The sequence below is a fragment of the Diospyros lotus genome, chromosome 12, assembly GCF_014633365.1.
Source record: "Diospyros lotus cultivar Yz01 chromosome 12, ASM1463336v1, whole genome shotgun sequence".
NCBI lineage: Eukaryota > Viridiplantae > Streptophyta > Magnoliopsida > Ericales > Ebenaceae > Diospyros > Diospyros lotus.
This window is the reverse complement of record NC_068349.1, coordinates 34,123,239-34,146,248: the sequence shown is the minus strand read 5'-3', so window position 1 is coordinate 34,146,248 and position 23,010 is coordinate 34,123,239. Positions and strand designations below refer to the sequence as shown.

General features: G+C 34.7%; 2 protein-coding genes across 3 annotated transcripts; both read right to left on the bottom strand.

Moving 5' to 3' along the window:
- Window positions 1-2,403: 2,403 nt before the first annotated feature.
- On the bottom strand, window positions 2,404-9,708 carry LOC127814223 (uncharacterized). 2 transcript variants are annotated; one of them, XM_052355587.1, is made up of 12 exons: window positions 9,269-9,708; window positions 7,835-8,385; window positions 7,660-7,749; window positions 7,323-7,562; window positions 6,730-6,951; window positions 6,347-6,644; window positions 5,952-6,268; window positions 5,725-5,834; window positions 5,519-5,622; window positions 5,355-5,431; window positions 5,158-5,251; window positions 2,404-5,006 (listed from the first exon to the last, which is right to left on the bottom strand). In XM_052355587.1, the coding sequence occupies exons 1-11, from the start codon at window positions 9,552-9,554 to the stop codon at window positions 5,159-5,161; spliced, it is 2,388 nt and encodes a 795-aa protein (XP_052211547.1). In that variant the 5' UTR covers window positions 9,555-9,708; the 3' UTR covers window positions 2,404-5,006; window position 5,158. The 2 variants fall into 2 exon arrangements, with proteins under 2 accessions (XP_052211547.1, XP_052211548.1); XM_052355588.1 differs by having other exon boundaries at window positions 5,537-5,622.
- A 7,826-nt stretch (window positions 9,709-17,534) lies between these two features.
- On the bottom strand, window positions 17,535-21,689 carry LOC127814224 (rac-like GTP-binding protein 5). Its single transcript, XM_052355589.1, has 7 exons — window positions 21,254-21,689; window positions 20,853-20,940; window positions 19,883-19,992; window positions 19,669-19,732; window positions 18,665-18,729; window positions 18,145-18,210; window positions 17,535-17,955 (listed from the first exon to the last, which is right to left on the bottom strand). The coding sequence occupies exons 1-7, from the start codon at window positions 21,353-21,355 to the stop codon at window positions 17,851-17,853; spliced, it is 600 nt and encodes a 199-aa protein (XP_052211549.1). The 5' UTR covers window positions 21,356-21,689; the 3' UTR covers window positions 17,535-17,850.
- Between the last annotated feature and the right edge of the window lie 1,321 nt (window positions 21,690-23,010).

Sequence of the window (23,010 nt, the reverse complement as noted above, 5' to 3'; positions counted from 1 at the left end):
TGATATTTTATTATATTTTATTTATTTTTTTCTTACTTGAAATAAAATTTTTATAAGTTATTAATTAAGTCTTGATTTGTGAAAACCGTTAAAATAGAATTTTTATAAGTCATTAATTAATTCTTGATTTGTGAAAAACGTGTAGTTCTTGGAACCTGTAAATGGTTTATTTATGATTGAATAGTGTTTGGAGAATGTGTAAGGTATATGAAGAGGCAAAATTTAATCCATATTATTAATTTTTAAGCATTAACATAAAATTTTAATTAAAATAAATTACGAAAAAAATAGACTTTTTTAAATCATGAGAAATCTTGAGATATCAAGTAATACCATCAAATATCGACGGCCAAATATATATTTTTTAAAATAAATTTAATTTTTTATTTTATTTCCCATAATTTATCTCTCATTCTCTCTTAATAAAGCCACCACTCAAAACTCTAAAACCCTTAATTAGTTTCATGTAAAAAAAGTACAAATCTTATATATATTTATGTTAGTACTTAATTTTGAAAAATAATTAATTTGTAGGTTATATTAAATTAGTTATTTAGACAAAATTAAATTATTTTAAATAAATCGTTTAAGTTATTTTGACAAAATTAATATTTTGTATAAGCTATTTATATTTATATGTGTTGTCATATTTTTTTTGAAAATTTTATTATGTTTTATATTTTTATTATTTATGTTACTAATTTATTATATATTATCATATTATTTATTATTTTATATAATTTATTTATATTTATTATATGTTAAACTAATTATTAATTTATAAAAAAAGTTTAGTTCTTAAAATCTATAGATAAAATTTAGAGTCGTGAGGTTGTCAATTTTAAATAAATTCAATACATATGAACTTTCGTGTGTTACATCACAAGGGAGATAAACTAGTGATCTAAAATAAAATTGTCTTCCTCATTTGTTTATATATTTACATCAAATAATAAATATTATGTCACCCACTAAAGTCTATCGGCTATCTATAGTGACTGCATTTATTTTGTTTTTAAATAAATTATATTCATTACATTTTATTTTTAATATTTAAATAATTTTATTAAATAAATAAATATTTAAAAATATAAGATATTTATCATCAACTAATAGAATAATTTAATTGTTAAAAATAATATACGATAAATATATTTTAATTAAAAACAAAATGCATTGGGATGTAACAAATGCTTTTATTTTTAGATAATTACATTTAATACACTTCATTTCTATTGGTTAATTAACCTTTACATTTATCATTAACCATTAGGATTATTTGCAAATTAAAAACAATATTATACCTTAACTATTATCCTAATAGCAATGACTACCGTTACCCTTAATTTAAAAATGCATATTATTGATCTAATTACGGTAGAATAAATATATTTTAATTTAATTTTAAAATAATCTTATTGATTAATAATAAATATACCATATTTAAAATATTTAATCAATTAATAAAATCATTAAAAAAACTTAATACAAGGTACAATAAATGCACATTATTTGAAAATAATATGTGCCTAACACACCTTTAACACATCTAAAATGCATTTAAATAAAACAAGGCTAATGGTTAAGTTGCGTTACCCTTTTACTTTGAAATAAAGTATATTTATCATAATTTATTTTAAAAGTTTTAAATTATTAGTTTAATTTCTTAACACTATAAATGTAGCGTAGCGCCGAGGCCAGAGCGGTAATAAATTATATTTATTTTTACAAATAAGAATATTTTATTTAAATTATTTGATCAACTAATATAATTATTTAGACATAAAAATAAATATAATTTACCCAAAATGTTTAATTTTCCTTGATCGTTACAATTATCATTGCCCATTTTATATTTTATTTTTAACAAAAACATAATAAACATACCCTCTCTTAAACTAATAAGCATTTATTACATTTTAATTATTGTTACTTAACAATAACGCATCCCAACCCATCCCGACGCGAGCATGCACATAACATTTCACCAATTAAAGGGGTAATATGTTAACCATTGCTAGATAGGGGCATAATAAAGTACATTAAATGTATGTTATTTTTAATGTCAAAATATTTTTATTAGTTGACAATAAGTGCATTATGTTTTACAATATCATATATCAACTAATAAAATTATTTTGAGATTAAAAAAAAATTATAGAATAAATGCATAAATTTAACGTCAAGAGTGACTGGCTCAGACAAAAGAAACAAAAACAAAAGCTTGAGCTGTTCATCACCGATAGCATTAAGCACATGTGCATCATCAATCATCCATAAAGGCGGCGTTGTAGAATTAGCAAACCCTAACTTTTCGGGCTTTTCTTTTCACATAAAATGGCCAAACCAACACACATATTTCATATTAACAATGCAACCAACCAACCAACAAACAAACAAACAAAAGGAAGCTTCACAGTTTATTCTTTTTCTTTGGTGGCAAATGCCGCCGATATTGGCAATCTCTGTTCACATGAAAACAAGAACTAGAGAGATATACAAAAACCCAATTCAAAGACGACCAAAACATATTATTAGTGCAAATCATAGCAGAATACGAGGGGAACTGAGACCGCCGGAGAAAATGCAACAACTATCACCACTAGTCGCAGCAGCATTTGCACAAGAGAAGAGACACCTTCAGAGGTACAAATGCGTCTCCCCCATCAGGATCTGTCATTTCTCATAACCACACAACCACCCGCCAAGAACATTAACATTACCTAACTCTAGAATACAGGACATGACATGTACTTAACCTAGAAACTAACATGCCCACGTACCCAGAAAAGGAGATCATCAAAGATGTTGAGGCAAACTCCTATATGCATGCCCAAAGCTTTAAGAGAAGTCTTTCTTTGTTTTTTGTAATTAAAAAAAAAAGAAAAAAGAAAGAGCGGATGCTGAAAAAACATTTAAGGGCCTCTCTTTAAGTCTTCTTAACCAAAAATGATAACCGCCAACAAGCAACAAAAGTACACACGTGCTCTAGTTTTAACCTGGGCAGAAAACGATAGCCAATTTGCAAAGAAAAAATGATGAAGCCCTACTAATTGAAAGCCTATGAAAGCAAGGGCCTTTCAGAGGAAAAAGAAAAAAAAAAAGCATGAAGACTGCTACGCACTAAACCATAAGCATCAACAAATTCCAATCCAACTCGGATGCCTCATCTACTGCAGGCAACTAGCTATTCTGAAGTCAACCCACCCGCTCAAAAATGAGCAATGGACAATCTAACATAAAACAGTCTCAAATGTCATGCCAAATGCACTCCTAGTTGGTGTCATCCCTTCCAAAGGACAGGCAACTTGAGACTTAAAGAACAACACAGTATATTTTCTATGCCGCATAAATGTGGCTCTTTAAGAACGTTGAACCTCTAAAACCTTGTGCCAACACGTGCATTCTCCCAGTGAAATACACGTTTAATTTTTGTTTCCCCATCACTTCTTTAATTCAATGTAAAAAGATACATATTTCTCCCAACATAGCAAGCCCCTTACAAAGTCTTTGCTCCTTGCAATGAGATACTTCTCTTTGGAGGAAAAAGAGGGTTACAAAATTTAAAACAATTAAAGAAGGCAGCCCAAGTTCTGTCTTCATTTCCATGTCTTTCCAATGTAGTCGTGCACCACAAAAAAGCCAGACAAAATCCCAGTGATGACATTTTAAATTGTTCGAGACAAGGGACAACAAATTTTTGTCTTCAAACTTTTTGGCGCATCTGACAAATATAACACATTGTGAAGCCAAGAAACTGTAGATCACTGGGCTCAAAAGCTTAGGAAAAGCACCAAAGGCTTCCAAAATGCCAAAAGAAACAGATGGTTGTGTTCAAACACATCTCTGGGTTGATCCAAGTTTGAGGAGGCATGCAGCAAGTTTATAAAACCAGGCTCTCCTATTTGCCTAAGAACTGAGTAGCCTCCATTCCATAGTTTAGAATGACATAACTACAACCTACGGTTCTTTTAACTAAGAAATTGCCCAAAAAATTATTGGTCCAAAAAGATTTAGTAAATCATGTCATTGAAAAGCAATACCAGTTAAACAGACAAGGATGCCAATTGAGTTTATAACACAAGCAGTGATCTCTCCTGATAATACTGAAGTTCCAAGGGCATCTTAACCTCTCCATAATTAAGTGGAGATACAAGTCAAGCCAGTTCTAAGGGTATACCATTAGAATTAACCTCTCCATGGTTAATTTCCTGGCTTGTCTAGGACAAATAATATAACAAACACGGTTTGCTTTCCTGGTTACTGCTCAAAGTTCTTTCAATGTGTTCTCAAGGGCAATGAAAGTGGAAAAGGAATTAGTCAAAGCAGACTTCAAGCCTTCAGCATTCCTAAAGCTGATGCATATCCATTGATTTCAGCATAATAGTGTTCAAAGGAATGAGAAGAAATAGAATTAGTCAAAACAACCTTCAAGCCTTCAGCCTTCTTAGCTTATATAATCCAATAGTTGCGGTGTAACAATATGTTCAAAAATTCCTTGAGCATTATAATCACCTTAAAATATTGTTTTTAAAGGCCATGAAACTGGAAATAGAATTACTTGGTACATACTTTCAGGCCTTCAGCATTCTCAGCTGATACTTGCCCAGCAATTTCAGTAACATATTTCAAAGTTCCTTCACCGCATTAAAAGCCACCTCAAAACATTTACCACAATATTCCATTGAAAGACTGTTGGAATGTCTCCTCTTTGTCCACAAGGTAAAATCTTAAATGGCAAGGGTGGTAAAAACTTGCATCTCAAAAAAAACCACATACCAAATATTCAATCTCTAAACAACTTGGTTTTCCTTACAGCAGAAAATAAGATTCCAAACTTTAGATCTATAATGGCCAGAAGTAATAGATCCCCTTAATCAAAGCTACACATTTCTCACAGGTGTGAGAAACAGGCTACTTATGCTTCGCGATATGCTTCTCCAAAGTGGTGCGGAAGCACAACCTTCAAACACTCCCATCCTACAGCACCTCTTGTCAACTTAAATCTGTTCCATACATAAATTCACGAGTAACCACGGTGCCACTTTTTCCAACTCTTATACTGGCTACCAAGGTCTTTAACCGAAAAAAAGTGAAAAATCTAATTAATCCTGCAACCTTACAGACAAAGGGGCATACAACTAAACTACAGCATACCTCAGTAGTATGATCCAGACCCACCACTGCCCATGTAGCTACTACCGCCCATGCCACGACTAGGATACAGCGACGAATAAGAACTACCGCCAACCTGTCACATCAATCAAACATTAGCATGCAAGATAAATGTACAGAACTAGAAATTCTAAATCAGTAATTTTACTAGAAAAAAATAGTTGGGCAGGGAATCATACATCCGATCCACGAGACATATAATCACCACCATAGCTTGATGAGTACATCCCACCAACATCACTACCACCATAAGAGCCTGCAAACAAAAAGAGAAAAAAAGCACTTAACAGAGAATCAATTTCCACTGACGTGGCTTTAAATCTTGTCATGAATATAAACACACCTCCACCATAACCCATACCCTGGCGACTACTATAAAGCCCATGTGAATCCTGGCTGGAAAGAGAAGTTCTGCTACTGCCATATCCCATACCAGATCTCCCAAGTCTGACAACCATGACAAAGGAAACATGAAGTAAGCTCACAACTTATGGAGCCATCACCAATAGGAAATTAATGAAACATAACTTATTCAAGTATGAAAGCTACCTGTCACTGTAAGTATCCCCATATTGGGAACCGCCACCGCCAAGTTCATAATCTAAACGTGCCCTCGACTGGCGTACTCCAGCATCAGCATAGCGTGGAGGTACATCATCCTTATAGAATTGATTTGAACCAAAACCAACTCAGATTTCATACTTTTGGCACTGAAAGGACTAAGAATAACAATGAATAATTCTGTCACCACATGATAAATGAAGAAATTTACTCACCATTGCACTATATGGGCGTTTTGATCCAGATATAGGATGATCATATTCACGACCACGACCTTCTCGGTAGCTTGGTGGAGGCCTTTCATACCTTTGCCCGTACCCATCATCCGTGTAGGGTCTCCTTGCTGCAGCACGTGATGTAGTCCTAGGGAAATCTGAGTATCCAGATCCACGAGAGGAATAGTCTTCCCTATATGATGGTCGCCTCTCTGGGGCAATCCTGGAAGCATATTCAACAGGAGCTCTTCCCCTAGGTGGGAGCTCCTCACGCCGGCCATAATCCCTCTTCAAGCTACTCTTAGGGTATGAAGGCACTGCAAAAAAAATTTCAACAACCATCCTACAAGTACAAATTTGTAGCCAATAGGACACAATAAAGAAATAATCCATACCAGGTGGCCTCCTATCATAAGACCTTGATGGAGGTGGCATGGGCCTGCCTCTCACTGGCATGGCCATTACAGGACGTCTATCCCTGAGTCCAACTGGCCTCTTCATCCCACGATCAGCAGCAGGTGGCAGACGACCTCCAATTCCTCTAGCCCCACGCACTGGAAGGCTACGAGGAACTGAACGACTCCAAGGAGCCCTGGTGGCTCGTGCGTGGCCACGTCCAGGTCGAAAATCTCGAGCAACATGTTTTCCTTTCCCTCTCTGGAGAGGCCTGGACAATCTAGCTCTCACCTTTGCCTAAAATATAACAAGTTGTCCGGTGAAAAAGAAGGATGGGAATTTGCCCCACAAAATATTGAAGACATCTATAAAAAAGGCCAACCTTGTTTTCTCCTTCACCCAACTCCTCATTGTTAATGCTTTTAGCACACATGACTGCAGCATCATGGGTGTCAAATGTAACAAAACCAAAATCCTTTCTCTTGGCAGATGGCATATTACGAGCAAGCTCAATCTTCTCAATTTCTCCATATTTTTTGAGAAGCTCCCTGACTCGATCCTCATCCCATGATGCAGGCAGTCCATCCACAAACACAGTTTTAACCTACATTAGAGATAATCAAGTGTGCAATTAACAATTCCATTTCGAGAAGATACAAAAGGAATAGAATGACCACTAGAATCACATAATCGAGTGGGTGGAGAGAAAACATGCTCTTGGCTCAAAAGTTAACTTGATTTGCTTGGGGGAGTAACAAAATCTACAAAAAAAAGCCATTAAGCTACAAGAACAAGATCTAGAAAGTCGGTTATAGTTTCATCTTCTTGTTCATATGAGATGAAATAACACACATTATATCTTATCCAGATAGAAATGACCATTAATAAATGTTGACCAAGTATCCCAAACAAAAATTACTCAAAATAGATACAAAATGAAAATGCAGCCTTAATGTAGCTGATCCAAGAATTTACCTGAGCCATGATTTCATCACCAGGATCAATGAAGGAATCTGCAAAGGAAACCTTTGCAGGCCTGTCTACTCCAAATATTACATCTCTTTTCTGCAGACGCTTGAAAGCATCCATAGCATCTGAACGAGAAGAGAACTCCAAGAAGGCAAAGCCCCGATTTAATCCTTCACTATTACTGTCTTCAACCAATGTTAAGTCCTCGATACTCTCAACTCCATAATGCTTCAACTTCTCTTTCAACTGGAAGCATATCATAGGTCAGGAATTAAAGAACTCTTAGTGACCAAGTACAGATGATCTTATGCTCAATAACGTGAAGTTAGCACAATCTACTTACAGCTTCCTTTGTCCATGTCTTGCATATGTTACCCAAAAAGAGGGTGTCGCTATCTTGACTAGGTGTAACACCACATTGCTTACCATTGACCTGGAATTGGTAGTAAAAAATTGCTATTTCAACATTAAAGTAAGATCAGTTGCCAGTAAATTTATTGATAAGATCAAGAACATACCACTGGATTTTTCAACTCAGCACACGCTCGTTTTGCTTGTTCAACTGTAGCAAAACGCAAAAATGCAAAGCCCTTGTTCTTCTTAGTCTGAGGATTCATCATTAGTCTGACCTCTGTCACCTCACCAACCTCACTGAATAATTTCCTGAGGTCTTCCTCAGTAGCATCCTTGTCCAAGCCTCCAACAAAAACTTCAAACTCCTTGCGTTTGCGCCTCTCCTTAAAAACTTCATGGTGCTCTTCCTCGTCTGCGTCAACCTCACCGCCATGCTCCTCTCCAGGATGTTCCTCATCCTCATCAGCTTCAAGTTCCTCAGGAGCGTCTTCCAAATCATCCCCTACACCATCACCTTCTTCCTCCTCACCTATGTCTCCATCCACCTCTTCCTCCATTTCATCGCCCTCTTCTTGAGCATCTTCCTGATCAATCTCCTTCTCATCATAATCCACACCACCATATTCTTCAGGTTCAAATTCAGGCTCATTATCCTCCAAATCCAACCGCTCACCCTTTTCATATTCATCCACAGATTCTTTCACTTCATCCTCCTCTGCCAGGCAAAAGGGTCATAAAGACATCCATCCAGTCAGCAGAATATATTACCAGATCGCCCACAGGGCCCGTATAACGACATATACAAAGATATTCCATAACCTTTGAAAACCAACTCAAAAATGGAAATGGGGTCCGACAATGCTATGCCAATTTAAACAAACAAGAAATTTCTCTTCCAACAGATAGGAAATAAGAAATGACACTCCGTTGTGGGACAAAATGCTTTCCAGAAGAAGTTACAACTGGGTTCTGTAATTGGAACCTAACGGGATATACAGGGGGAAATTATGGGAGAAAATTGTTCAATAAACATCTGAGTTTAATCGCTCCGTGCAGATCTAGTTACTGGAAAATATTTTACAGCCAGCCAAACTGAAGCATCTATTCATTATAATTTATATGGAAGCAAAGTAATTTCTAATCGAATCAAAATCATCCTGAAAGAACATCATACGGCTAAACAAAAGCCAGAAATTTTATCCAACAGACTTATCAAAATCTTAATCACCTTGCACGATCAACCTAAACAAGAAACACGAAAACATCATATCAACTGACCAATTGGGATCTGAATCTCCCTTATCCACCGCCATTCTTTAATACCCGGAAAGTTTCTTTCAATTTCACAACAAGAAGAGAATGATACCAAAGAAATTTTGGAAACCAATCCACTAACAAAGACAAAGTTATTACCCGAATTCAAGAAACCCATCATGCAAATGAAGATAAATTCTCAAAAACACCAAATTCCAAACCTTTAGTTAGCTCTAAGTTTCGATGTCAAAATATGCAAGTAATCGATGCATGTAAAATAAAACACACGCCAGATCTGAATTGAAACAAAACATCAAGAACGCAAATCAAAATAGAAAACTCACTCTTTTCATAAATCGAGTCCCTCGAGTCCAGTTTTGACTCCGGTTTAGGCTCAGCCACTGGCTTCGGCTTCGGCTCCGGTTCCGGCTCCGGCCGAGTTTCAGGCACAAGCTTTGGTTTTTCTTCAACAACCTCTTGGACTTTAGCACCTTCCTCTTTAACCTCAACAGTAACCTCCTCCTGAAGTTTCACCGGCTCCTGTACAGCCTTCGGAGTCCCGCGGGTGGCTCTCCCTCCTCGCTTGCTCCCTGGCCCAGGAGGGGTCTTCTTCGCCGATCTCGGAGGCATTGCTCAACAGATCTATGAACCAAAGGCCTCAAATCTTCACAAAAACTTCTGAATTGAACAAAACTAAAGCCCCAAAGCTACCGCTAGACCGGAACGAACTGATGATTATACACGAAAATCGAGAAACCCTAGAAAGAGAGAAGGTTAGTGAAACCCTAGTTTGGAAATCTGTTTTTATAGCGGTCAGGGTCAAGGTCGTTGCGTGGGAAGGGGTTCGAAGCAGGGGATTGTTTGGGTGTTCCACTCGGACCGAAAAGTTTGGTGTGAGTGCGAGTTTGACACTTAGATGCTACTACTTGGTTCATCAATATTTTATTTTATTTTGCAAGTTTGATATATATATATATATATTTTTTTTATGACGCTCTATCACAGGCGTCCCCACCAACCAACCCTACAGTACGGTGGAGATGATAAATCAAGAACCTGATGGCCCTAAGTTTCGATCTTAAATGTTAAACGCTGACGTGACGACGATGCACCAAACAAGAGTCGCCAGAAGCATCAGACTGTAACCCTGGGGGCATTGTTGTTGTTACGTTACGTTGTGGTGGTTTTGTTGTGATCATAATAATAGATAAAAACATTAGTTTTTTTTTTATGCAATTGATGTAGGTTGTTGTCCAATGACTCTCAACCCTTCAATATGAATATGTGGTCATATCGTGCTCTCGCAGAACTAAGTCATTTTTCACATAAGCAAAGATCAATTTAAGATATTTAAAAGGATTGAGGCAAGGTCACTTACATCTAATTTGTCACGATAGATAAAATTTATTTAGCCATAACAAAATTCTCTTAAGAAATCAAGAACACCACCTTACCCCATTAAGAGTAACTTTTCAAATTGAGACCGTTGAAGTTTCAAGTACAAACAAAACAAAACCCAAAATCATAGGTATGCGATGACATATTCACTTAAACTAAAAATTATCTTCTTTCTAGCTACTTAATTTAGTAGGCTCCAACAAGTACTTAGTAAGTATTGGAGAGTCAGTTCCAAAAAAGTCTTAAGACAATTCTTTGTCTTTTTTGAAGGCACACAAAAGTAGATTCGCTTCTCATTCACCTTGCCACTTCACCACGATTTTGCTTTCCATGCATTCATTTGGGATGTGAGGTTGTGCATAATTAGTTCCCATAATCAACATATGACATTCCACTATTAGATTTATCATAATGTTACATTCAACCAACACATTTTGTTATCCAAATAAACAAGAAGAAAAGGTTTTAGTATTAGAAAGAAAAAAGAATAGCAAAAATAAATTTCATCTCATGTATTCTAACCACAACCTACCCTTAGTTTGGGCCATGGAAAAATAAATCTCTAGGGCAAAAAGAATAGAGTCATTTTGGTCATGCAAGTACTTGGAACCCTAATTGGAATCGACTCCTTACCTTTGTGCTTCAAATGTGGTGTATCTTCGGAGAGAATTAAATCCATCCCCCCAAGTCTTTGATTGGGCTAAACCAAAATTGCAAAAGGTGAGGTGTAGGTTCTAAGATGATGGTTGAGTAAAGCATTAGGAAAGCCATAAGATACCTCTAGGCATTAGGATAGAGTTGAGCAATGACCACTGCTTTGTTATACGAGAAGTCTCAAACACGATGGCAAAGGTGTAACCAGGAGCTAAAATTGAAGGTATGGATGGGGACATAAACTTTTCGAATGGCTAGATGGCAAGCCCAAAGGCTAGTGTTGAACTCAACCGGCTAGGTGTTTGGAATCTCATGTATAGTTCTTTAGGAAGTCTTGCTACTGCTATAGAGAAATCCATTTCGTTTTGATATCTTTGGTCAGATGTTTCTCCCAAGCAACCAACTCTAAGTTTTCAATATTCATGACTAAGTGAAGCCATTAAACTAAATTGAAATGGTAGAATAGTGGAGATATGAAAAGCAAAAGAGAGATGGAGAAATAGAAAAATGTTGCAAATGAAGTTGAAACAAGAAAATAGAATTTGAAACAACACATGAAATTTATACAAGATAAGAAAAGATGAAAATGTGAATTCATAAGGGTGAGTTAGCTAGTCATGGGCACAGTCCTCCTCAAAAGGTGAACAAAGACATGTTGGCTTGAGCGTGAAAACCATAACCTCGCCAAAAAGATGCGTGCCTGCGACACTTTAGGATGACATGCAATATTTGTTTGGCAAAAAATTGCATATGTCAATTGAGTCACTATTGACATAACAACTCATTATTGCTTTTTCCCCACTTTTGAGATTCTAAATTGAGATTTTCAAATGATAACCTCAACCTCAAGTTCAAAGGATAACCTTAGACTTACATTCAAAAGGCCAACCTTAACCTTGGTGTTTGAAGGCCAACCCTAGCCTCAACGTTCAAAGGCAAACCTCGACCTCTATATATGCAAGCCAACTCTAGCGTCAGAAGATAAATGAGAGAATGACATTACTTCTACTTCCTTACTTTAATAATAATTGAATTAACAAAGCATGAGACTTCTTATGGTACCCAAAAATCAACCTACTACTTAGCCCTCGCTAGGCCTAGGCCCACTAGCCAAGCTTTGCTCAGCCTCAATACCCCGCAAGGGCCTCATACAACCCAAATAGAGGGGCTTTTGTAAACTCGCAATCACATTGATCAAGATGAGATTCTTTCTTCAACCAAGAGTATCACTAGCTAGAAATCTAATAATCTAACTCGAGTCCTAATAAATTTGGGATAAACCTTATCTCCTAAATCTTAGAAAGACGGTATGTGGGTAATCATAATTCTTTCAAGTTCTTCTAGGTTAATTACTCCTACATCCTATCCAACAAAGATTCTCAATCCTAAAGTAAAGATTATCTCTACATGGTTATAAATAGAAAATGATCTCTCTTTTGAGGTAAGTGTTCATTCTTAGTATCAATTCTAAGCTATCTATAGCTCATGGGTCTCTTCTTCATTGCCCCACTGGGATTTGCGTGCTCAATGGTTAAAACCTCTAAAAGGTCCAAATGGGTTGGACTTGAGTAAGCTGAAAAAAGACATATAACCTTGGCAAAAACGACATTCCACATAATATATGACCCATGCTCCTTTAGGTTCTTTAAATTTCGTGGGTGGCGTAGCTACCGAGATCAATGCAATAAATTATGTCTCTCCTAGAAGTTGGTTAGCTACTTCTCATTTTGTTCTAGCATTCTTCTTATTCGTAGGTCATTTGTGACACACGGGAAGGGCTCGCGCAGCTGTAGTAGGATTTGAAAAAGGAATTGATCGTGATTTTGATCCTGTTCTTTTCATGACCCTTCTTAATTGTCTTAAGTATCGAAATAGCTTTTCTAGCAAGCCCTAGGGCAATTTCATTATTTCTCCTTTTGTAATCTATTAGCTCCAATGAACTTGGATTAAAGTGTTTCTCTCTATCTAGTACGTTTTATAAGGCTATAATTTGTCTTTTTTTAAGGCACACAAGAGAAGAATCGCCTCTCATTAACCTTGCTACTCCCTTTGTCCAGGGTTACCTAGGACGCAAGTCAATGGGTCAGGTTAACCCAATCTAATAAGTTGGATATAAAAGACTGGGGAGCTACGAAGAGCCTCCCCAACCCACTTGCCAACTAGTCTTCTCTCTTCTTTTCTCTATTTTCTCTCATTCTCCAGCTAATTACCAACCAGATTTTTGGCAATCCTACCATCAAATCAACCATTTAACTCCAAAATCATCGTGAAACTAACCCCAACCTTCCCAACTATGGTCTTAAAGTTAACATTCGACGAGTCCCAAACTTTAACGGTTGCCCATTAAAGTACTCTCATCACAAAATAAGTAGTTTTGGCCATTTTATGCTAGTTTACGACAATTTTCTAGTGATTTATATATATGTATGTATATACGTGCAAATTGGTTGTTATTTAGGAAAAAAATAAAACGTAGATATAGTGAAATCCAACAATTAAATCGTGTTTAGTTTTGGATATGTGAGTCATAAGACCAAGGCAATTCATGTGGTCGATTCTGATGATCGAAATCTGCCATGAACGGTGACCGACAATGCCTTCCAAAAACACGAGTAGTTTTGACAAAAAATATTAATTTTCAAATCTTGTAATATCTAGTCATTAGATCTTCTTGATTTTTAGGTATATGGGTTACAAAAGATACTTCTAGTGGTCAATTCCAATTGTCAGAATCTACTATGGACGACAATTGGCAATGACCTCACAATTTTGACCTCAAAAAAATTAATTTTTAAATCTAGTAAAATCTAACCATTGAATTATGTTGATTTTTGGGTACGTGGATCACAAGACTAAGACAATTTCGATAGTCGGTTCCAATTCTTAAAATCTACCCAAAATATGAGTAGTTTTGATAAATAAATTAATTTTCAGATCTAGCAAGATCTAGCCATTGGATCATATTGATTTTTGGGTGGGTTACAAATTTCAACGATTAATTTCAAGAATTGGAAATATTCACTATTTTTTTGGTTTTCATGGGTTACCTTTTTCAATTGAAAGGCAGTGTTTGGTTCTTTTAAGTCAAAGTTGTGGCCAGAATACTCATTTACTTGTTTCTGATCTAAAAATAGACTATTGTGATCTTAGTTTAGTTTTTTTCCTAAAAAGATTGTCTTCATGAAAATCAAATTTGATGGTGGGGGAATTGAATCTAAACTAAAGGAAGTCAATGTTGCTTTGATGGTGGAGGAATTAAATAATAAGCTTAATAGCACAAACATGGCACAAGAAGGGCACTATTAGAGGATTATACATACTTAACAGTGAAGAACTTAATAGTGAAGTAATGGGCTTTGATAGTTTTAGCTGATTGGGTATTGCACTAGTGTGTAGGCCATTCTAATATGTTCAGAGTGAAAGGTAATTGCATGTTTTCGATTGTTTGTCAATTCTCATGGTGCTTTTGAAATGCAAATTGTATATATTGATAAATAGCAAATTATATGAAGTAAGGATTTCAAAACTAGACAAACAATAGAAAAATCTGTGTCAATGATAAATGTGTTCTTCTAGAGGGGTGGGGGGAATATCAATGATTAAAGAAACTCTCTCAATCACGGGAACGGGAAAGATGGCCCGAAATGTTGAAATTTTTTGGGTTATTTTTGTAATTTGTGAAACGTTTCAAGTCCATTTCGCAAGTTAAATAAAATGGTCGAAAACACATTTTCAGCGACAAAAAAAAAAAACGAAGATAGAAGATACAGCAATAGAAAGAAGAGTGTGTAACGGCTTATATGGAGGATACATCAACAAGAAGGTCGGTGGCGAAAAATGAGAGGCAAGGGTCAGAGTAGCAGCGAGAGAAGAGCTGATGGTGGCGATATGCAGTTACTAGAGAAGAAGAGGAACAGACGGGCAACGACAAAGGAAGGAGAGAGATATAACAGAGAAAAAAAGAGTTTTTAAAAAGAGGAATATAAATATGTTCATATATGATATATGTATATGTATGTATAAATTGTTAAAAAAGAAGATAAATATGATGTATGTATGTTAAATAATATATTTATAAAATATATATCTAATATACATTATCTAATCATAAAATAATATATTCATAAATTTAAATTTACAAAAAATAAATAAATTTGTTTAATTGAAATGAACTCAAACAAAAATCCATAAAACAAATACACATTGTGATTCATATCAAGCTATGACATCTCTTTTATACTCCCCAATCTTCCTTATAAGACCTATTTATTATTGGGGTAATAATTTAATTTTTTTTTTGCATATTCTTCCAAAATAGTAAAAAAATTAAAATTTGTTTACATTTTTTACCAAACCACTTTTTTCGGATTTCTATGGCATAATTCAAAGATATAATTGACTCGAAATTTAATTTGGGTCGTTATTCAAATTTTCAAAAAAATATCGATAAATTCTTTGAAATTTAAATTCTTCCAACTGGATGAAGGATTCTTTACTAGACAATGTCATTTGGTCGGCATCAAATTCCTCTACAAAGCACATTTGGTTAATCGGTGTCCAAATGCTTTCCTATTATCTTTTGTCTCACTTTGACCCAAAGTTTGGCCAAATTATAGTCACGCCCCAACTCCAAAACTAATTCCCATTTATACTCTTAATCAAACCTTAAAACTTTTAATAAATTATACTAATACCCTTTTTCTTCAACCATAGCTTGTTATAGCCATGTTTCATCATATGAATCACTTCTGCCTATTTGAAGACTAATTCCAAAGATTTTACAAACTTGAAGTTGTTTTCTCTCAATCTAAATATTATGGGTCATTATATTGTTTATCAATTTATTAGTCAAGATCGACTCAATCTAACAAGTTACACAAAAGATAATTTTCACATAACTAGATATTTCTCTAACCATATTATAGAATTCTCAAGAACAAAATCACAACAAAAATTCTTAAAGGTACCCAAAATATTTTTAAATAGCCTAAATGTCTCTAGGTCTTTAATTGCTTTATGTAAACAACCATGCAATCCATTTATTTAGTGCTCCAAGTTTTCTTAATGCCTAGTTGTCATTTCGCATGTTGATTACACAATCTTCAAACTTGCTTATTTAGTAAGCTCACCATATCATATCATCATAGTGAATATATAGCATCAAAATCCAATTTATATCTTAGACATGCATGTTTCATCTTTATTTATCAAGCCTAAGTCCACTTGTCAACCTAACTTCGCTAACATTGCACTCCAAGTAGCTTTCTTATAGTTGTAAGGCCTCATATAACATAAATGTGTGCCATCTTTAATTTGCATGTTTGTTGTCTTCTTTTCTATGCAAACTTTATCCAACCTTAATTCTCCAAAAATACTGCTAGACTTCATGCGCACAACCCAATACAACCTCAATGCACCACAATACCCTATTCTCTAATAAACTTGTCTCATGGTATTTCCCAATGCTCCCCTAAGTCCATTTAAACTTTGTCAATCCTAACACGCGAGTTTTATTCCCAATTTGGTTCGATTTTTCTAGTTTGCCCTTATTAGTTACAAATATTAACATAAAAGGCATCAACCGATGACATCAAGGCTACTTAAGTACCCTAGACCTCAATCACTATATTCATTTATAAATCCTTCCTTAATTAACTACAAATTTTCTTTATTTTTTCAATATTTTGGTTAGCTTCCCAATATTTTTACTTGGGTTAACCATTCTTTAATTTGATCTGTGACCCTTGAGTTTGTTATTAATTCTAAAACACAACCCATGTGTCAATTTTAATCACTTGTTCTCAATTAGGCTCCAATTGCATTTTAATACTAAACTTGGATATTTGCATGTTTATCACATACTTAGCTAGATAGCTTTATTGCCTTTTCCTTCATATACATTCTAATCCCGTACCTCTATTACACATTAAGGGGGCATTTGTTAATCAAGATATGGGATGAAAAAATCAAGATATGGAATGTATCATGGATTTCTATCATTTCTAATATGTTTGTTAAGGTTATCTGAAAATTCTTGAAAAAATCATTAATGACCCATTATCTTAATCTTTCTAAATATGCTTATCACTCCCCTTCTCAAGATAAGCATATCTTAGTCTTTATAGATAAAAAAAAAAAGACATTTGTGTCCTCTAGTGCATTTTAAAAAATTTAACAAACATGTTGATAAAAATTTTAGAATGTTTTCCAGTCTTATCTTAATCATTCCATATCTTAATCCGAAATGTATTTCAACCTTATCTTGATGCTTCTTATCTTGATCATTTTAACAAATGCCCCCTAAATAAATAGTTCAAATGACTAATCACATAAATAATCCAATCTTTTTTGCAACTTTATAATTTTGTTTCAATTTTGACAATTAGATCCAAATTAGTTCAATTGAATGCATATTTATCCAACATATAAAATCAATTTAGAGAGACTGTGTTCATATTGACTTAAATACGTTAGATAAACTTGCACTCAATTGAACCAAGATTAGATAAAATTGAGGGCCTCTTCTATTGAAATTAAGAATACGAGCGACGAGGGATCCCGCAAGAGCGGTAATCTCAAGATTAAATAAAATTTTAAATTCGTGAAAAATGATTGTATAGTTTAAATTACCTATAAACATGGGGTGTTTCAAAATCCAATAAGCACACTGAATCAATCTTATTAGATATACAACAAAACACAGCACAACAAGCTGGTTCCATCCCCACACAAACAAAGCAGAATTCAATTGAAAATTGTAAAAACAAATAAAAAACAGAACCCACAGAGGAGATGGAATGAAGAGGAGGGGATCTTGTGATGGAGTGAACGAGGATTAGAAGGCCATCAAAATCACATTAGTTGCTCCATATGGTTAAAGTATCCGGCAGAGTTTCCTCTGGCCTTTCTTCGTCTGTCCCTTGGGCTTCGGAGGCCGAAGAACCGCCTTGACCGCGGCGTCGAAGACGGCCTTGACGTTCTGCATTTCGAATTCAAAGCATTAATCTAGCTACCATCTTCACAGATGTAGTGTCGTAACTACTAATATTCAGCAAACCAGAGCAGGGTATTGGACGGTAAAGGAGAGAGGGTCAATTGTCGGTCTGGTTCGGTTTCCTGACATGTGTAAATGGTAATGGCTGCAAACAAGGGAGAAGATGATGCACACCTGCTGTGTCTTGGAGCTGCACTCTACATATGCCACCGCTCCCATCTGCTTCTTGAGTTCTTCGCCCTGCAGTTAAATTTCCCAGAAGAGGAGAGTTTTTTTCTTTAAAGCAAGTATGAATGGATTAACTACTCTACCGAAGCATTTTTGTCCAAGATTCTAAACAATACTTCCTTTCATGTTCTTAGATGAACTGGTATTTCATAATTTTGAGGCCTCTCCGGGCTTATCATATTAGCAATTTGCCAATTTTTCCGGAAAAGAAAAGAAAAGAAAATTTTTGCTTAAAGTAAAGCAAATATGAACTGATTAACAACTCCACCAAAGAATTTATGTACGAGATTCTAAGCAATACTTCCTTTCATGTTCGTAGAGAAACTGGTATTTCAAATTTTTGAGGCTAATGTGGGCTTATCGTATTAGCAGTTTTCCAAGTTCAGCATTGGCAATTTCGTGAGATATTTGGCAAAAAAGAAAATAAAAACCATAAAGTTGTGTCAGAAAGTGTTGAGTATTTTACCTGTTCGGTTGAAATGGTACATGCACTGGGATAGTCCATTTGGAACTGCTTATCTTCTCTCAAATCTGTCATTGGAGTGAATACAGTCAGAATCCAAGATAGAGAAAGAGAGCTCAGCATGAGCCTCTACTTCACGTCTGAAAGATCACTACTGTCTGGTTTAACTTAACCCTATTGTTCCATTTTGTACTTTTAATCTGCATGCAAACATAACTTCACTTAACCATTGAGTTGCATGGTTACTAGAAATTCAACTTTCTGCTTTGATTGCAACCTCAACCGGAAGACAAACAAAAGTTTAGGCTCTGTTCAAGTATGATATTCGTGTTTTCATTTTTATCGAGTTGCATGGTTACTAGAAATTCAATTTCCTACTTTGATATGCAGCCTAAACCAAAAGATAAACAAAAGCATAGGCTCTATTCTGTTATGATTTTTGTGTTTTTGTCTTTACCAAGTTGCAGAGTTACTGGGAAATTCAACTTCCCACTTTGATATGCATCCTCGCTTAGCAGGGAAACCAAAAAAAAAAAGACATGTAACCTCAACCAGAAGAGAAACAAAAGCTTAGGCTCTATTCCTTCCATTATGATGTTCGTGTATCTGTTTTACTCATTTTCGAAAGTTTTCTCAATTTTAAGAGTAATGAAAACTTCAAGAACACTATTGTTTTCTGTCATGAATTTTATTTTCTTATGCAAACGATTTTGGAACCAAAGAAAATTCCTTTTTTTTTGTTGATTCCCAAAAGTTGGGTTTTTGAGATAATTTCGTTTAAACAGTTCGAGAAACCAAACATATCAACAAGGAAGCGGAAAGAGAGTAAATCAAACAAAGAACGGGAAACATAAAGCCACATGATTTGTCACCACCAACCTTTTGGAAAAAGAAAATGAAAGAATAAAACACTCAATTACAGCAAATCAAATAGAAACTTCATTCAAAAGCAAGACACACATTTTCAGCAGCACATGAATCTACAGAAGTGATGAAAGAATACTTGCCTAGTTTGGTCCCCACAAGAACAATGGGCACCGATGGAGCATAATGTCTAAGTTCAGGGACCCACTTCTCCAACAAAAAAGGAAACAGAAAGCCAAAAATAATTTGGAAAAAAAAAAAAAAGTCATGATTAGAGCAGTGGAGAGAGCATCATTGAACTAATAAACAAAAGATAAGATAGATTAATCTGAAAGGCAAAGGGGAAAAGAGGCCTACTTTTTTCAATATGTTCTCAAAGCTAGGCCTACTTATGAGAGAAAAGGAAAGGAGGAAGGCATCAGCTCCTCTGTAACTAAGAGGCCTCAGCCTGTTATAGTCTTCTTGCCCTGCATTAACAAATGCATGAAGTACTGATCAAATTCACCATTATTACTTTTAGATTAGTGATATATAAACAGAACTTTTATGCTAAACGATATGGGTTATCAATATCTGTCCACTAGAATTGAGAATGGAAAAACAGTCTAACATGACTCGTAACGCCAGGGAAAAAAAAAAATCACTGTTGTCACATCATTCTGTACAATTACAAAAACACTACAGAAATATCATCCTCTGAACTCTGAAAATGGAGCAATTTCAGTTTTGATCTACTTATAGACGTGCATCACTTTTTTTGTGTGAGGCCTCATCCAATTGACTCCTACATTACATTAGATTCTAGGCAGTTCAACTGGACCCAGAATTCATGGTCGAATTGGTAATTTTCACACAACAATCGCAAGCCTTTATTTTGCTAGGTGGAGTCAGCAACATGGATTCTAGCTCTCCAACCATCTCAAATTCATGATCAAATTGGTAATTTTAATACGATGACGGCAACAATCACAAGCTTTAATTCCTCTAGGTGGTCAGTTAAATGAATTCTAACCCTCCAACCATCTCTATCCATTGTCATATCCTTTGCAAAGCCATTATATCTTAATGTTTTCCTATGGGAAAGCTGTAAGGTTCTCTCTCCAAACTTTAGTAAATGAAACAGAACCAACAGGAATATCACATTGAAGAGAAAACTTGACCTAATAGATGAACATATCCTAATCTGGAAACTTGAATTAACCACTAAAGCTTTCAGATAATCTTGATCAATCATCAATTAGTAATAACCAGGAGATAACTGAAACATGAGGATTAAGAAGCCAATAACACACATTGAATGTATATAGAGTGGGGTGGGGCAAAATACCAGCAGTGTCCCAGAGACCCAGATTCACATTCTGTCCATCAACACTAACATTGGCACTGAAGTTGTCAAAAACAGTTGGCACATAATCCTGAGAACAGAAAACCCACAAGAACAAATTGAACATTATGAACACGAAGCAAAAAAAAAACAAAAACAAGCGTCCCTAATGTATGAAGACCCCCGTTCTGTACGAGAATAGAGGAAGGGGCATATTTGTACTCAACTATCCCCTTGCTTTTTACAAAAAGTTTAGTTTCACTAATCGAAACTATAACCTTCCAGTCACGAAAGAATAATCTTACAGTTACTAGCAATACACGTCCTCGGTGAAAGGAAAATCCATGAGAAACTGAAAGAAAACAGCAGAAAAGGAAAGAAAATGAGGAGAAATTGAACAGTACAGTGGGGAAAGTGTTGCTGGTGTAGGAGATGAGAAGACAAGTTTTCCCAACAGCTCCATCCCCAACTGTAACACATTTGATGAACCTTGTTGCGGTGGCCATCTCATTATCAACAACCAAACAAAATCCGCCAAACCCAGAACCAGAACGCCCGATCAAAACCCACCCACCAAAAGATTTCTCTCGCTCCAGAAATGGGCAGCCATTAATCTCTGGGTAATCATGACCCTCCTGGGATTAGCTCCGTCATTTTCTTCCTGGCCAAACAGAGTCAAGTCTGAGCAAGAAAAAACGAGAAAAGGCGATAAATTTTCCTTTCTAGCAAGGAAAGTTTGGAGAAAGGCTTTAATTTGAGCTGTCAAGAGGGCGAAAAAGGGCGAAAAGGCGGACCCCAGAACGATTAACACTGATTTCACGCGCTGTATGCGTCCCACCATTCTTGCATGAATGTATTCATCTGGGTATACAAGGATTTGTTTGGATGTGGAGCTTCAACATAATGGACTTCAGTGCAAGTCAACAGCTAAAAGTACTAAATTGTTTTATACTGAAAATACGGAACATATGCAAGGTTGGTATGAATCATGCTATATATACATTCATTTTGTATATTTTGAGTTACATAAAAGAATATTATGATCAAAATATCCTGCACCTCACATGCGCGTCACGCATTTTATGAGGAACTTTTTTGTCATTGGTACACCTTTATGTAACCCAAAATATACACAAAGGTGTATCAATAACATTTTTCGACTAGTATTATCCTAAGCCTCCAATTTTGTAATTCCAAGAACAATGTATAGATTCAAGATTGTTGAATAGGAGATTTTATAATAAAATAAAATAAAAATTTATAAAATCAAATAATATATTTTAATCATAAAATCGTATAATTTTAGAGATAATTAAAAATATATTTTAATCTATATAAATATATATTTATAATGACATAATTTTATAAAAAAATAAATTAATAATACTTAATAACATAATTATTATAATCTTATTTCTTATGAATAAAATACATATACTTGTTTTAAAATAATTTTATCTATCAATTTTAAAAATATAAAAATTTTAAATATTAAATTCATCATAAGATTTCACCGACTTTGCCACCACGTTTACCGAGTAGACTCACAACTCAACTCTGATATAATATAATTTCGATTTTATCACCAAGTTCACTTGTTTAGAAATTTTTGACACGTAAATTTTTAAATATATATATGAATTATAAATTTGTAACTATTTGTTTTCTCAATTATATTCTATATAAGTCAGTTATCTCATATTCTGTCAATATTTTGGAGAGAAGATAATATAAAAATGGATAAAAGATAGTAAATGAAATGAAAATTGATTGAAAGTGTTACCATCCATTTGGCTCCAAACTCCCAATTTACCCATTTCTTGTCCATTCCCACCAAAGTTTCATTAGGTGTTCTTTTCCCTTTTATTACAAATTTTTTATATTTAATTCACTGTCAATACTTTTATAAATTCTGTATTTTATAGTCAACAAACAAGACTGTAACTATATTAAATATAACTATATTATATATAATTTAGTTTATTATTTATATTTTTTTTTGCTAGCTAATTTCTTTTTTTGTTTTGAAAAATTATATCATGATATAATTTTGTGCTTCCTACCAATTGGACTGTATATATATTACAAGTAGGTTTGATTAAAATTTCTTTGATGACTATATCCCCTTTATTTAGACATATTTAATGAGGTATTTCACTTA

Excerpts from the sequence above, each read along its gene's own strand:
- LOC127814224 (XM_052355589.1), bottom strand. The coding sequence starts at position 21,355 with ATGGCCACCGCAACAAGGTTCATCAAATGTGTTACAGTTGGGGATGGA. Across the intron at positions 20,941-21,253 it reads CCAGCAACACTTTCCCCACT|GATTATGTGCCAACTGTTTT; the intron begins GTACTGTTCAAT and ends TTCTGTTCTCAG. Across the intron at positions 19,733-19,882 it reads TTGAGAACATATTGAAAAAA|TGGGTCCCTGAACTTAGACA; the intron begins GTAGGCCTCTTT and ends TTGTTGGAGAAG.
- LOC127814223 (XM_052355587.1), bottom strand. The coding sequence starts at position 9,554 with ATGCCTCCGAGATCGGCGAAGAAGACCCCTCCTGGGCCAGGGAGCAAG. Across the intron at positions 8,386-9,268 it reads GGACTCGATTTATGAAAAGA|AGGAGGATGAAGTGAAAGAA; the intron begins GTGAGTTTTCTA and ends TTTGCCTGGCAG. Across the intron at positions 5,623-5,724 it reads GGGGATACTTACAGTGACAG|ACTTGGGAGATCTGGTATGG; the intron begins GTAGCTTTCATA and ends CATGGTTGTCAG.